General features: G+C 43.8%; 1 protein-coding gene across 3 annotated transcripts in view; it reads left to right on the forward strand.

Moving 5' to 3' along the window:
- Positions 1 to 14,756, forward strand: part of TDRD7 (tudor domain containing 7) — a 55,303-nt gene that overhangs the window by 16,644 nt on the left and 23,903 nt on the right. For all 3 annotated transcript variants that reach the window (XM_069000979.1, XM_069000980.1, XM_069000981.1), the window contains exons 5-6: positions 2,026 to 2,111; positions 3,277 to 3,494. In XM_069000979.1, coding sequence (XP_068857080.1) covers positions 2,026 to 2,111; positions 3,277 to 3,494 — 304 coding nt within the window. The remainder of the gene's footprint in view (positions 1 to 2,025; positions 2,112 to 3,276; positions 3,495 to 14,756) is intronic.

Consider the following 14,756-nt stretch of genomic DNA (forward strand, 5'->3'; position numbering starts at 1 on the left):
GCTCGAAACTGATGATGACTAGGCTCAAAGCCAGTGTTAGCACCATGTTGTGGGAAACTGTTGAACCACAACAGAAAGCGCAGGAAGACCCTACATGAAGTCTCTTAATACTGAGAGGATCCCAAATCCAATTAGCTTTTGCACGCCGCAGAAGGGAATAATCAGTCCTCTGTTCCAGGTTCCTTTCCAAGGTGTTCACGTGGCCTGGCTTAAGCAGGGAACATGTGCCCTCTTCCTCCCTGAAACCTTACTGCGGTTCTGGCTGGCCTACCCTGCAGTCGATGTCATTTGTGTTACCTGATGTGTGGCTTCAGGTGATACAAGTGTATGTGGCACTGGGGACTAGAACACAGCTATGGATTCCTGTTGGCAGGCAGGGGTAGCAGGACAGTCTCCACTACCCATGTGGCTATTTTACAGGATTGTTTTGCTTTCTGCCTAGCAAAGGTGGTAGCCTCTTTTGAGTCTGCTTCCATTAAGAGGACTTTTTTAGCTTGAGTATCTGTTCAGCTTGGAATTGTCCATACTGGTAAATACATGTATAAAGAAGTGGGGTCCTGGATTTCTTGCAGAATCTGCATGGGCAGCCACAGCAGTCTCTTCTTTCTAAGAAGAGACTGCTGCAGCTTTGTGGGGGTATCTGAGCTGTGCCCACAGAAAGTAGAGGGTTTTCTGTAATGCAGGTAAGTGTTTTAAGAGGCTTTTCAGATACCCAGCAAGTGCCAGGTGTGAATGTAAGTTTTGATGTTGCGTGGGTGACTTTCCTTTTGTACTTTTTGAGTTTTGCAGCTGTGCTTGTAGTTCTATGCTTCTGCCTAGGACTTCTGGGCACGACTCCTGTTTTGTAAATTGCTGAGCTGGGCAGTGCCTGTCCTTACAGCTAGTGCAGTGGGACGTGACTCAGAACAGAAGTATGGTCTTTGGTACAAGTAATACCCCATAGCTGAGGGAGGAGCAATGGTTTAATCTAACAGGGACAGCATAAAAGCAGGGGAGACAAATTAGTGTTAAATCTTTCAAGATGCTCCTTAGAAGAGACGTAAATGTGGGAGGTCTCATTCTGATTCATGGATATGCTCTGATTAAAAGTCAATGTGATGACACATAGGGCTACTTGGTCTTGACTTCCTGTTGAGACTAGCCTCAGCATTGTACTTGAACTGCTGTCCTACCTTCTAAAACAGTCCCGGCGAAGATGTGAAAATCACCCTTGGTGGTTCTGCAGATGGTGAGGTTTTTGGCTTGCTCTCCACTGTTGTCCCTGAACTCCAGAGTTGGCTAGTCCCCTTTCTGGCCCCTGGGCAGAGATCTTCTGCAAAGCCTGCCCAGTGCATGTGCATGGTCTGCTCTGGTCAGGAGATGCCTGTTTCAGAGCAACCTGCCCTGCTGTAGTGGAAATGTTACCACCCTGACTTCTACACTGCAACTCTTCCTTTGGGAGGTGTTTGGTCCTAGTCTTTGAATTCCCCTCTCCAGCTCTTGTTTCCTTTTGCTTGCAGTGTATGTAATTATTCCACAGCTGATTTTTTTTCCAGGTCTTTGTGAGCTACACAGTGCTGTGCCCTCTTCAGTGTCAGAAGCTCATTTTGGTGTCTGTACTCCCATGGTAAAGCTGCTGCTCTCTGGGGGATCCCAGAAGAACACCTGCAAGCATGAAATTTGTGTGCTTTCAGTGGGAGAGATCTTCAGAGAAGACTGTTAAACAGAATAACAACAGCATCCACAAAAAGACTTTGAATGCCTGTGTGTTCCTAGATACTTTCCCTTAGCTAATGTCTTTTTACTGTGTTTTGTTTCTCACAATAATGAGAAAAAGGAGTAAAAACCAGAAAACCTGTTGATGTGTCCTGTTACTGCTTATTGGGTTGTCTTCCTGACAAGGACATTGTGACTACTCAATCTTGTGCATGAGGCCTTCTAGGAGTGTGTGGAATGCATTTTATTTTATGTATAGGTCTTAGAAGCAAATAGAATGTTATTCAGAGACAGAAGAATGATTTTAAGCAATTTTCTTTCCAATTTTAGGTCTGAGAAGAGACTGACTGTCCCACCACGGTTTCAAAAGGAGTTGCAAGTTCACCTGTCCAGAAGCTCTTCCACAGAGTCAAGTGGTATGCCCATTAAGAAGTTATTTGTTGACTACTCAGAGTGGGTGTCATCTTAAAAAAAAATCTATCTTACTACTTGTTTTGAATGAAGATAGGTTTGGATGAGAAATCAAGTTCTGTGAGTGAACCTTTTCACTCTAATTTCATTGTGCTGAGGAAATGTGCGTTTGCTTGTCTGCCTCTCGGTCTTTTAGGAAAAACATTGGGCAGTAAGTGTCAAAGCCAATCACAAAGCCAGTGTGAGGAGGTCGGAAACAGGAGGAGTAAGCTTAATGTCACTGCTGGGTAGGAATCTGGTATAAGGATGAAATCCTGCCTTTCAGGAGTAAGCACCATTACTAATGTATCTGTCCAGAAAATACTCTTCTGCCTGTGTGGCTCAACAGTTGGGCCACTGGGCCCAACTCAACAGCTGGGCTTGCAGAATGATGGTTGCTTTCTTTGAGACTTGTCAGCCTGATTTGTGAAGTTTCAGATCTGGTAGCAAATACACCCCACCAAAGGGAGAAGAGGAGTAGAAATGAGGGAGCAGGTAAGCTAATGATATGAACCTCTTCCTGGTATAATGACTGCCTAATTCCTACACACAGTGTATGAAACTGCCCAGAGCAGCTGAACAATTGTCACTTTCCTTGCTTCACCGAAGGGCGTCCTTGGATGCAGTAGCACAGAAAGGCTGCCTGCTGGGTGGAGACTTTTCCTCAGGACGTATCTTGGAATGAAAGGCAAATCATTGGTCTGATTTGTACACCTGTCTGAATATAGAACAACATTCTTGCTTGTCATGCTATATCTTTGTTGTGTTTGTACTCATAAAGAAATTATCTTGTGCCCCTCTTGGGATACTGCCTTAGTGCAGCATCTCAGCTGCAGTGGGATTGATGGTTCTGAATCCTCTTCCAGAATCCCTTCAGAAGTAATGTAGCAACATCTTATGAAAATAACTACAGTGATTGAAAAATCATCTTTAGGTAGTTACTAAATGTCTGAGATTTCCATGGTTCTTTGCCACAGGAAGTGACTGGACAAGCCATGCTGGGCAGGAGAGCCACATTTTAGAGTTGGTGTTATGCTGGCAACTCCCATGTTTAGTTTTTAAGTAGGGAGGTAATCATCTTTCTGTTGGTAGGGCTATGTTTATTTCAAGGCTGTATTTTTTTTTAAACAGATAGCTTGAATACATCCACTTCAGAGACACATACTGTTGCCCCTGGCTCTTCTGCTGCCGATGTCAATGAACTTCAAAGTCGCATTAAGGAGCTTCTGAGCAAGTACAGCAGTGGTGTCAGGGTGTCAAAGATGCCTCAGATCTATCGGGAAATGTACTGGGAGGACCTTAGCACAGAAGTGCTCTATCAGCTTGAGAACTGGCCTCACGTGTGCACAGTAAGTATTGAATTCTATTTTTATGGAAGATGCCAGTACCCTACAGATTTCTGAGTGTTCATTTGCCAAATGTTATTTTATGTGTGCCTGCATTTCCTTTTGTGCTCTGTAGCAGTGACAGAAACCCCCTGCACCCCCACTACCCCACTCCCAAATTGTAACAATGCCTTTTGAAACCCCAGAAAGTCACTGTTGACTGGACTAGTGTTTTGAAGAGGGAAGGTCAGCCTCTGTGGTGTCCTGGAGCAAGTGCTTGGGGTTGCTGACTTGCCATCTTTAACAACCCAAATAGCTGGTGACATGTGACTTCCATGCCATTTTTGTTGTTCTTGGTTTGGGTTTTTTCCCAATTGCTTTTTATGCTTTTCCTTGTTGGTGGGTTTATCTCCTCATAATGCTGTAAGCTACCAACATCCTTTGTGACAGTCTGAGATCTAACTGTATTTATCTTTCTATAGGCTTTTCCAAAGGTTTTTCTCACATTTTAAGCCAAGGAATTTTGCTTTGTAAGTTAGGTTTATGACACAATAATAGGTGAAATTGAAGAGTGGTAATGCTGAGGGGAGAGATTACAGCTAAGACCCTTTCTGCTCTTCTTCTGTCTGTTACCCTTTGATTACCAAGGGTGTCTTTGCCTTTCGTATTAGGAGCTGGTGTCTGGCTGAGTGTCCACTTAGAGGTCTGACACATGAGTTGTCACCACCACTGGATTGAGGGTCTTCAACTGCTGTACTTCTGTCTCTTCTTCTGCATTCACAGGTCATTTATGGTGTCATGCAACTTTGCATTAAGGCTTTGTTTACTTTAACAGGCCAGTGATACCAAGGAGGACTTTCAACTTCTTCGGTATCAAACTGTGGCACAGTTTGACAAGAGTACTGAAGTAATAAGAATATTTTTCTTCTTGAAGTGCTTTTTATGTATGTCCTACTAAGTCTTTTCTCATGTAAAAGGATTAAGTGCCAAAAAAAAAAAAAGAAATTAACTGAGTTAAATAACTGCTCTTCAGGAATAACACTATTTGCATGCATGTATAGTATTCTCACAGATACATAAAATGTGTTTGTAACACCTCATACAGACACTAGAAATGTATGCAGTCATCAGCAATTTGTTTTGATGGTTGATGATTGGTTCCTGTGTTATCTATAGAGCAAGCTGCTATGTCTTGAATTGCTTAATTCATGCAGCAAATTTTAGTCTTTTTTGTAGCTAATGTTCCAGTCAGTCCTGTTCATCCAGGATCTTTGTTCTGTGTTCGTTATCCATTTGCTTGTTATCTGTTGGGTCTATCTCTTTCTTTATAGCATGCAAATAAAGTCATTTAAGCATAAATAAGCACTGATTAGATCCATGGAAACATTTTAATACAATGGGCACAGTACAACAGCAGTCAGAACTATCAAGTTATCTTGGCACAGTCAGTCTTACTGTAGAGAACTGTTAATGAGCCTCTGAAGCCTGTCTCAGTTTACTGACTTACAAAATTGTAATTATGGCTCAGGCACCGAAAAGTTTCAACTGGAAGTTTGTATATGAAAGCTACTATACATCTCTTAAATATAATCTGTTCCTGGCTCAAACAAATTGTCTGCACATGTACAGCTCTGTAGAACCTTTGAAATGCAGAAGACAGACTGTACTGTCCAGTGAAAGTAAAGACACTTCCAAGACTGATTTCTGAATTATTTCTGTCTTGTTGGTTTCTTACACTGGGAGTGTCTGCCAGGCTCAGAAGAGAAAACACGCCTGGCGTTTCTCTCATTATCTTCTTAAAGAGACAGAACATACTCTTTTGTACTCATTCTGATCAGTGTAGCATAGTTACAAACCAGCAGACAGTAAGCCTAATACATTTTCAGGGTCTCCAAGCTTTTACTTTGAGGACTGTGCTTTGGAGAGTATCACTTTTGAATAACTTTGCATCTCTAAAACTTCTGTTTGAAAGGAAGGAATTTTGTCTAGGAAATTGTAATTTCTGTGGTTTTACACCATGGGTTATAGACATTTTTCCAATTTTGTGAGTTCAAGTCTCCAAATTGCACTGTAAGTTGCAGGTTGATGATCTTGTTTTCAGTCTTCACCATTCAGGCAGGAGGTACTGAGGCTGACTTTATCTCCATTTGTCTGCTACCTCCCTTCTTTAGGTGAGCTTTCTTGAGCATCTTACTTGGAGCAACAAATGCACTGCTAAATGCAAAAGTACGAAGTTACCAAGTAGTGGCTAGCAGTCACAGATTATAGCCCAGCCTTCATGAGCAATTGGGTTGACAGTAAATACACTTACAAGTCTTTGTTGTCTAGACAGACCTCAGCCAGGAGAAAAATCTGCTTCAACAGCTCTGGGCAGATCCATAGTGTTGCTGAATTGTTTGCTTTCACCTCCAGCACAACTAGGGCTTTGAACAAAGTGATGACTGCCAGTGACCCTCCCACCTTCACCTTTTTTATCAGAATTTTTTACTTTTCTATTTGATTAATTACTTTGTCATGTGTCTTTGAGCAGCTAGTGATCCCTATTTTAGACTTCCAACTGCTCTCTCATTTCTTATCTTTCTACATATTTTTGTCACAAGTCTTTCTGACAACTTAGCTGTTTTCTTAGAATTCTGAGTCAAAGTTACATAGCTTTGCTGTGTTTGGGCTCCGACTTGAATCCTTGAGATGCAGGCAGCTGAACCCCTGAGGGAGAGAGAACATTGCAGCAGAGGTGTGAGAGGTATGTAGCCATGTAAATTAAAAAGTTTTTGGGGTTTTTTTTGTAAGTCACATTCCAAAAAGTAGTAATAAATTTATATTTGGTACTGCCAACATGACAAAATGGTTCCCTCTGCAGTCTAAATATAAACCTCCTTACTGAGTTGTATGTATGTTTAAGGGACTTTTTCCTTGTACATGCTCAGCTCTCCTCAGTTGCTTGAACTCTGTGTTTCAGGCATGATGTGAATGGTGATTCAGATATGGCAGTGCAAGACAAGCCTAAACTCTTAGATCTTTTCTCAAAACTTTTGCTTGAATTTCCATGGTTCTTTTCCAAAAGCTTTTAGAGAATTAGGCAGTCCTAGGACATATGGGAACACCCTTGTGGGGGTGTTTAGTTGGTTTAAAGACTGGAAATGGAGCAAGTCTGGAATGATTGACCTTCAGAAAGGCAGGAAGTCATGGTGGGATTCCTCAGGGGTAACACTTGGACACATGCTGGTCAGAATTGTAACAAGTGAGTTGGTAGAGTATGTAAATACAAGTTCAGCTGGCTAATAATGCAGGGTTGTTCAGGGTTGTTTAAAAACCAGGGCTCTCTGAAGAGGTATGTAACTCATACCATGTTTCTGGCCCATAAAATTTCAGTGTAATCTTAATTACAGCTGACATAGACAGCTGACTACATTTTTAAAAAGTGTTTTTTTCTGTGTGGACTGTTAAGCTTGGGAAAAAGGGATCTTGGCATTTATAATAGCTTCATGCAAATGTTGACTCAGTATGGAAAAATGCAAGTGATAAGTATTTGCAAAATAGATAGAAAAGGAGTATTTCAGTTGGAAGGAATCTATCAGTGATCATCTAGTCCAATTGCCTGACCACTTCAGGAATCACCAAAAGTTAAAACATGTTATTAAGGGCATTGTCCAAATATCCTTTGAACACTGTCAGGCTTGGGGCATCAACCAAGAAGCCTGTTCCAGTGTTTGACCACCCTCTTGCTAAAGAAATGCTTCCTAACATCAAGTCTGAACCTCCCCTGACACAGTCCTCTGCCTAGAAGGGCATGTTTCCTGGTTGACTCACTGAGTGCTTGTGACCAGAAGTTATCTCCTACAAATTTCATACATTTCTCAGATTTGCTTGTCACAGCAGTACAGTGTTCACAGTAGATGTCTGGGAAGTTGCAGTCTCCCATAAGGACAAGATACCGACCCAGAGATTTCTCCTAAATGCCTATTGGTAGCAGACAACCACTACAACCACTCAATCTCTTTTGAGACCAGAATGTCTCACCCACGTCGTCGCTAACAGTAAGGGCTGTGCAGTCAAACCACCCCTTTTCACACAGTGCAACTCCTCCATGTTGCCTGCCCTGCCAGTCCCTCCTGAAGAGCCTGAAGCCCTTCGTCCCAGCACTCCAGGTGTGCTGCTTGTTCCACCAAGTCTTGCTGACACCAAAGTCATCATAGCTCTGGGAACTGACCAGTGCTTGACATTTATCCTTTTTGCTTCTCATTCTATGTGTGCTGGTGTATAGCAAGTATATCAGATGTGCTCCAAGATAGAGTCCAATGTTTGACCAGACACCACCTTGTCAGCCATAGCACTGGTTGTCAGTCCAGTCATTTATTGAACACCTCCAGGGATGGTGACTTGACCACCTCCATTGGCAGTCTGTGCAATGCCTGGCCAGCTTTTCAGTGAAGAAATTCCTCTTAATGTCCAACCTGAACCCCCCCGGTGCAGCTTGAAGTCCTTGTCCTTTTGTCCTGTTGGTGGTTGCCAGGGAGAAAAGACCAGCCCTCACCTGGTTACAGCCTCCTCAAAGAGAGTTGCAGAGAGTGATAAAGTCACCCCTGAGCCACCTCTTCCTCAGGCTAAACAACCCCAGCTCTTTCAGCTGCTCCTCATAGGAATTACCCTCTCCAGCTCTGACCCTTCACCAGCTCCTTTGCCTTTCTCTGGACCTGCTCCAGCACATAAATGTGTTTCTTGTCATGAGGGGCCCAGAACTGGACACAGAACTTGAGGGTAGCCTCATCAGTGCTGCATATAGAGGGACAGTCACTTCCCTGGTCTTGCTGGCCACACTATTGCTGAGGCCACTGGGCTTCTTGGCCAGCTGGGCACACTCCTGGTTCATGTTCAGGTGTGCTGTTAACCAGCATCCCTCTTTTCTTTGTGGAAAGTGGCAGCTTTCCAGTCACTCTCCTCAAGTACTGCACGAGGTTGTTGTGACCCAAGGGCAGGACCTGGCACTTGGCCTTATTGAACCTCATACCTTTGGCCTTGGCCCATTGATCCAGCCTGTCCAGATCCCTCTGCAGAGCCTTCCTGCCCTCCAGCAGATCAGCACTCCCACACAGCTTGCTGTCATCATTGAATTTACTGAAAGTACAGGTGATCTCATTCAGATCATCAGTCAAGATGTTGAACAAGACCGGCCCTAACACTAGTTCCTGAGGGACACCACTGGTGACCAGCCCCCAGCTGGATGTGACACCATTCACCTCCACTCTCTGGGCCTGGCTGTGCAGGCAGTTTTTAACCCAGCAAAGATGCTGCCATGGGCTGCCAGCTTTTCCAGGAGAATGCTATGGGAGGCAGTACCAAAGGCTTTGCTGAAGTCCAGGTAGACATCCACAGCCTTTCCCTCATTCTCTTGGCAGGTCACCTGGTCATAAAAGGGGACCAGGTTGGTCAGGCGAGACCTGCCTTCCCCAAACCTGTGTTGGCTGGGCCTGATCCTTTGGTTGTCTGGCATGTGCTGTGTGATCACACTCAAGATGATTGTTCCATAACCTTTGCCAGCACCAAGGTCAGGCTGACAGGCCTCTAGTTCTTCTGCTGCTTCTTCCAGGTCCCTCAGTGAATCCTCTCAGGTGAATCCCATCCTGTTCCATAGTCAGTGTCTAAGTGGCACAGTGGGTCACTTAAAGCCAAAAATGCATTTTGTCCATCAGGACAGATGGATCCTGTCAGACCCTATCATACTTTGTGCCTCAGAAGTTCTTCCATATTTACTAAACCTGAAGTTTTGGTGAAAACACCAATCCTAGAGCTGGTATTTTTGTAGAATGAATAATAGGCAGACACCTTGTAATTCACAGAAACAAGGGATATATGCATATTGAATTGATTCTAGAGTTTTCTTGTGATAATGACTGCCTTAGTCTTTCTATCTGGTTTTTGAAGGAGCTGGTAGAAAAATAACACTACCATTCTGAATTTTGAAATTCCAGTTGTGCTGGAAGAGATATATTTGCTTTTCAGCAGTTCTAGAACAAAGATGTTCCTTTCCATAAGATATTCCACTGGCTCCAGCTACATGCTAGATTAAGTATTAATCTGTTGTTATCAGAGGACAGTTTCATCTCTGTAATCTATAATTTCTCAGTCAGGTTTCTTACTGCTTTTTAATAAACATAAAACTAAACAGTATGTAACATGTGAGCATATTCTTTAGTGACCTTAAACATTCTATTGGCTGATGCTGTGTGAAAAGGCTTCTCAGACTGGAGAACATTTGCCTGGCTATTTATTCTGAGGAGGAGGCTTTACAGGGTAAAGGAAAGCTTAGTTTTCTTCACTTAATCTCTTGGATGTCTGGTAAGGTGTTGGACACATCCCACAGTCTGTCAGTCTTGTAAATACATAATTGGAAAAAAATGGGAGAAATTAAGGGGGAAATTTGCATATTTTTGTTCACTGGTTTGGGGGTATTTGGTTTGTTGTTTGGTTTTTTGGTTCTGTTTTTTTTTTTTTAAGTAGTCACTACAAGTTAAAGTTTATCATTACAGGGAGGTAGAGGATTTTTTAGATAAGAATGAGACTTGCATGAGACTACAATGAAATGTTGCCTAGTTAACTGGTAGGATATTTTGTATATCTTCTTTTAGCTGTACCTAGTTCTCAGATTATTATTCATATTTTGTATTTCTAAATGTTGGGACTTTTTTCAGAAAGTGAAACTAAAGGCTTGGGAGGATGCCAGGATTAGATGCTAAACAAACTGACAGAAATAGGACTGAAACTTTTGTTTTCTGAATCTGTTCTTGGGCAGTACACCATGTCTTAGCAAAATGGGTACTACAGACTACTGCACCAGGCAGCTGAGTTTCTGCTGCAGCATTCAGAGTGACTTAAACAGGTATGCTCAGAAAAGAGAAGGATTGCCATGATAGAGAGTTTTATTCCTTGAGAAATTTTGGTTCCGTCAGGTCTTTACTCTCAGAGAAGGAATTTCTAGACCACAGTTAAGCTGTGTGAAGCCAAAGTCATCCTTCTACACAGAGAAACAGACTTGAGAGAATAAAAAATTCAACTCTAATGTACTTTGCACATGGAGGAGACAATGAAGCAGGCTGTCACATCTGGTAGTATGTATGAATGAAAGGTCACAGTTTTATACAAACCCTAAAAGCTGGTTCCAGCAGATGAGGTCTTGGATTATGATAACTTTCTTTTGCCATGCTCATTGAAGAATTTGGTGTTTAGACACAGAGCCACTAGCCATTTAGAACAGAGTTCAGAGAGCACAAGACATGTTGTACCTAAAATGTAATTAGATGTGTTGTAGTTACTTCAGCACAGAGCAGACTACAGCTGGTGTCAGCCTCACTGAGAAGATGGTGTTACAGCACATGTGGAAATGAGCCAGTTGAGGACACAAGATCCAGAGTAACTTTGCTGTTCAAACACAGGGCTTTTAAAACAGGCTGTAAATCTATATACCTGAACATCAGTCCTGGTGATGAGTGGTTAGACAACATGATGAGCTATGAAATGAAGTCAGACTTCATTTGATAGCATCTTTCCTTATTCCTGCAACCCATGCATCTCCTGTGTGTTCAATCTTGCAATTTTCTGACCTAGTAGGAGAACTTCAGTGCACTATGAGGTAAAGGTTAGTACAGCCAAAAAGAACTGCTGACAAAGATGTCTGCTGATCCATCCTCAGTGCTGGCATAAAGATGTGAGGAATAGGGGCAACCCTTGACAGTATGGAGTTGTTAGATTGACTCAGCTGTCTTATTGCATCACAGAGTTTCCTTTGTAATTGTGTATTTTCAGAAGCCAGAGTGTTGTAAGCACAAGAAACTGGAGATCAAGTATCTTCACTGTGATGTGCAGGGTAATGAAGTGGGAGGGCAAAGAGGATGGGCAGAAGGGGGCAATCTAAAGACACTCTTGAACTTTGTAGAGCTTACCACCCCAGCCCTGGGCACGAGCTGAACCTGAACAGAGGATATCTTGGCAATAGGGATCCTTTAGTCTAACAACAAAAGAAAATACAAAAATACACCCAGTATGACTTGTATTCTAGCAATTCAGTTAAGTACAGAAGAAATGACTACCAGAGACAGAATCACTGAGGTTGGAAGGGACCTCTTTTGATTACCTAATGCAACCCCCATGCTCATGCAGCGTCACCTGCAGTCTGTCCAGGTCTGTGTCCAGTTATGTATGCTACAGTTTTTCTTGCCAACGTATTCCAGTCCTGTTCCAACTTCCTAGTTAACATGAGGCTTGGCTCAAAACAAGCCTTTTGATGTGTTCTTCTGTTGTTTAGGGTAAGGAGATAGGTATCATAGCTCCCCATGCAAAACAATTAATTGTGTATCAGACTAGAAGCTGTAAGGGCTGGAGTGGATTCCAAGGATTAGCTGTAACTGGATGATGTAAGAAGCTTCCACATCCTTGTAAGGAAAAGCTCCTTACTGAGTGATGCTACCCTGTGCAGTGGGGATCTTCAGCCTTTCAAGAACATTGGCCAAGTCTTGTTTTTTCCCCAGAGCTGGTTGCTCTGGACGCATATTCAGCAGCTTGGTAGCTTAAACTGTGTTACTTTCAGCAGCAGCTACTTGGAAGAACAGGCAGGAATTGAACGTTAATGTTGAAGCAGCATCTCACCATTGCCTGGGGAGACTCGTGCTGTAGAGGGATGGGCAAAACCAGTGGGACCTGAAGTTGTGGTGGCTGCCACTGACAGAGAAAAGATGCCATCAGCTAGTGTGTGGATGGAAGGTACTGCTGATCAATGCCAGAAGTACCTTCCTCACTGCTTTGAGCTCCAGCTTGCTAGGAGTTGAACTTCATGTACTGTTGAGGAAAGTCAGGTAGATGAGAGCTGCTTGCACACTGAAGCGTTTGTCTAAGGAGCCTGCCAGTAAAATGTGTCTGCGTGCAGTCTGTGGTATGTATGGCATGGTAGTTGGCTTCCGTGTTGCATATTTAAATCAGATCTGAAAGAACTGCACCACACTTCTGATGAATTCTTCTCACTGAATCAGAGTGATAGTTCTGATTTGTATTTTAGGGCCGTCTTTGAGAACCTGTCCAAGAACCATGGAGTCAGATTTTTTGTTTGCCACATAAGACGAGACTGTGTCACTGACATTAAAATGCTAACTTCCATTGTGGGTTTTCCTTTCCTACCTTGCAGAAGAATGGCAGAAAATAACTGCATATTCTAGTTTGAATGTAACCTTGACAGTGAAGGACATTTACTCTGAATAGAAACTCTCATTTCAAGGATGTGTTTTTTCCAGTTCTTTTTTGGAAACTCTTGATGCTCCAGGAGGTTACCAGTGTATGATTATCGCTGTACACACAATTAAACAAGGCTGGCTTTGGAAAGAGGATACTTTCTTTAGTTTATGTATGCTAGTGTAGTGGTTCTTTGAACACTGTCAAGCATATTTGTACAAAGCTTTTGTCCTACCAACACATACAGGAGCATGTCTGCCTTTGTCCTCTCTAAATGCATATGTCAAAATGAGTGGACTTGCTCTTTTACATTCCGCTCAGTTGCAGTGTCAATATTTATCTTGGGAGTATTTTTTTATTTGAAGTTTTATTATTTGAGTCTCCAGATTTCAGTTTTTAAGAGCTCCCTCTGTTACTCAAGTGCAGAACAAAAATGCTATTCTCCTGTGTAGAACAGCTTCACTCTCTGTTGCCCTGATAATACATTCTGACAGCTGTTACCTCTGCTTTGTGCTCTGTAATGGAGAGGTGACAACAGGCATGGTTACAGAATCACAGAATATTCTGAGTTATAAGGGAACCACGAGGATCATTGAATCCCAGTCTTAGCTCTGCACAGGACATCCCCAAGAATCACACCATGTCTGTAAGCTCTTGATCTTCTAGAGCTCTGCCCAGGTTGGTGCTGTGACCACTTCCCTGGGGAAGAGTTCAACCACCCTCTGGGGGGAAAAACCTTTTCCTGATATTCAACCTAAACCTCCCCTGACACAGCTTCAGGCCATTTCCTTGGGTCCTCTAACTGGTCACCACACAGAAGAGATCAGTGCTTGCCCCTCCTCTTCTCCTCACAAGGAAGTTGTAGATTGCAATGAGGTCTCCCCTCAGTCTCCTCCTGTCCAGGCTGAACAGACCAAGTGACCTCAGCCACTCCTCATGGCTTCCCCTCAAGGCCCTTTTCTACCTTCAGTGCCTCCCTTTGGATGCTCTCTAATTGCTTAATGTCTTTCTTATATTGTGGCACCCAGACCTGCCCCCAGCACTCGAGGTGAGGCCACCCCAGTGCAGAGCAGAGCAGGACAATCCCCTCCCTTGCCTGGCTGGTGATGCTGTGCCTGATGTCCCCCAGGACACAGGTGGCCCTCCTGGCTGCCAAGGCACTGCTGGCTCATGTTCAACTTGCCATCAGCCCCCAGGTCATTTTCCGTGGAGCTGCTCTCCAATCTCTTGTTCCCCAGTCTGTACACACATTGAGGGTTGCCCCATCCCAGGTGCAGAATCCAGCACTTTCCCTTGTTAAACTTGATACTGTTGGTGGCTGCCCAGCCCTCTAATTGATCAAGGTCAGTCTGCAAGGCCTCCCTGCCTGTAAGGAAGTCAACAGCTCCTCCCAGTTTTGTATTTTATGTGAACTTGCTTAGTACCCCTTCCAAGGGTGACTAAGCATCCAGGTCATTTATTGTCTCGGTTTGAAAGACAGGTGTCTGCTAAGGAAGGCAGAAGCCTCCCTTGGAGTGGCAGATGTAACCCCTTTCCCTCTGAGTTATGATTTTGGAATCAAGGGTCTTTAGGCAAAGATGTGGGAAATAGGAATAACAGTTTTTTACTATATATATATATAGATAGATAGATAGGTAGATATATAACCAGTCGAACAAAACAACAACAACTATGGCAGTAACAGCAAACACAAACCCAGTCCCAGCCTTCTCGGCTGTCAGGCTATTTCCCCTCGGGTGCAGTTCCGCTCGCAGCCGACAGGGATCGCTGGCGGCTCCCGGTGAGCAGGGCAGGTGCGATGGTTCTCCCGCGGCTGCTTTGGTGCCCTGGGATCCCGGGGAAGGATGGAACAAAAAAAACTTCACAAATCCCGGCTGGTCAGCCGGTCCTGGACTCCCGGAACCGCAGGCTGGACTCGCAGGCCGGAGCTGCAGGCACAAACACAAATCCCGGGTGGCAGACGAGATGTATCTAAAAGGGGAACCCCCCGGGGCTCCAGGCAGGCAGGGTGAGCACGGCTACAGCGTAGCAAAGGCTCGAAACAGCAGCGGTGCAGGGCGGCCCCAGCCC

The sequence above is a fragment of the Aphelocoma coerulescens genome (assembly GCF_041296385.1).
Source record: "Aphelocoma coerulescens isolate FSJ_1873_10779 chromosome Z unlocalized genomic scaffold, UR_Acoe_1.0 ChrZ, whole genome shotgun sequence".
Classification (NCBI taxonomy): domain Eukaryota; kingdom Metazoa; phylum Chordata; class Aves; order Passeriformes; family Corvidae; genus Aphelocoma; species Aphelocoma coerulescens.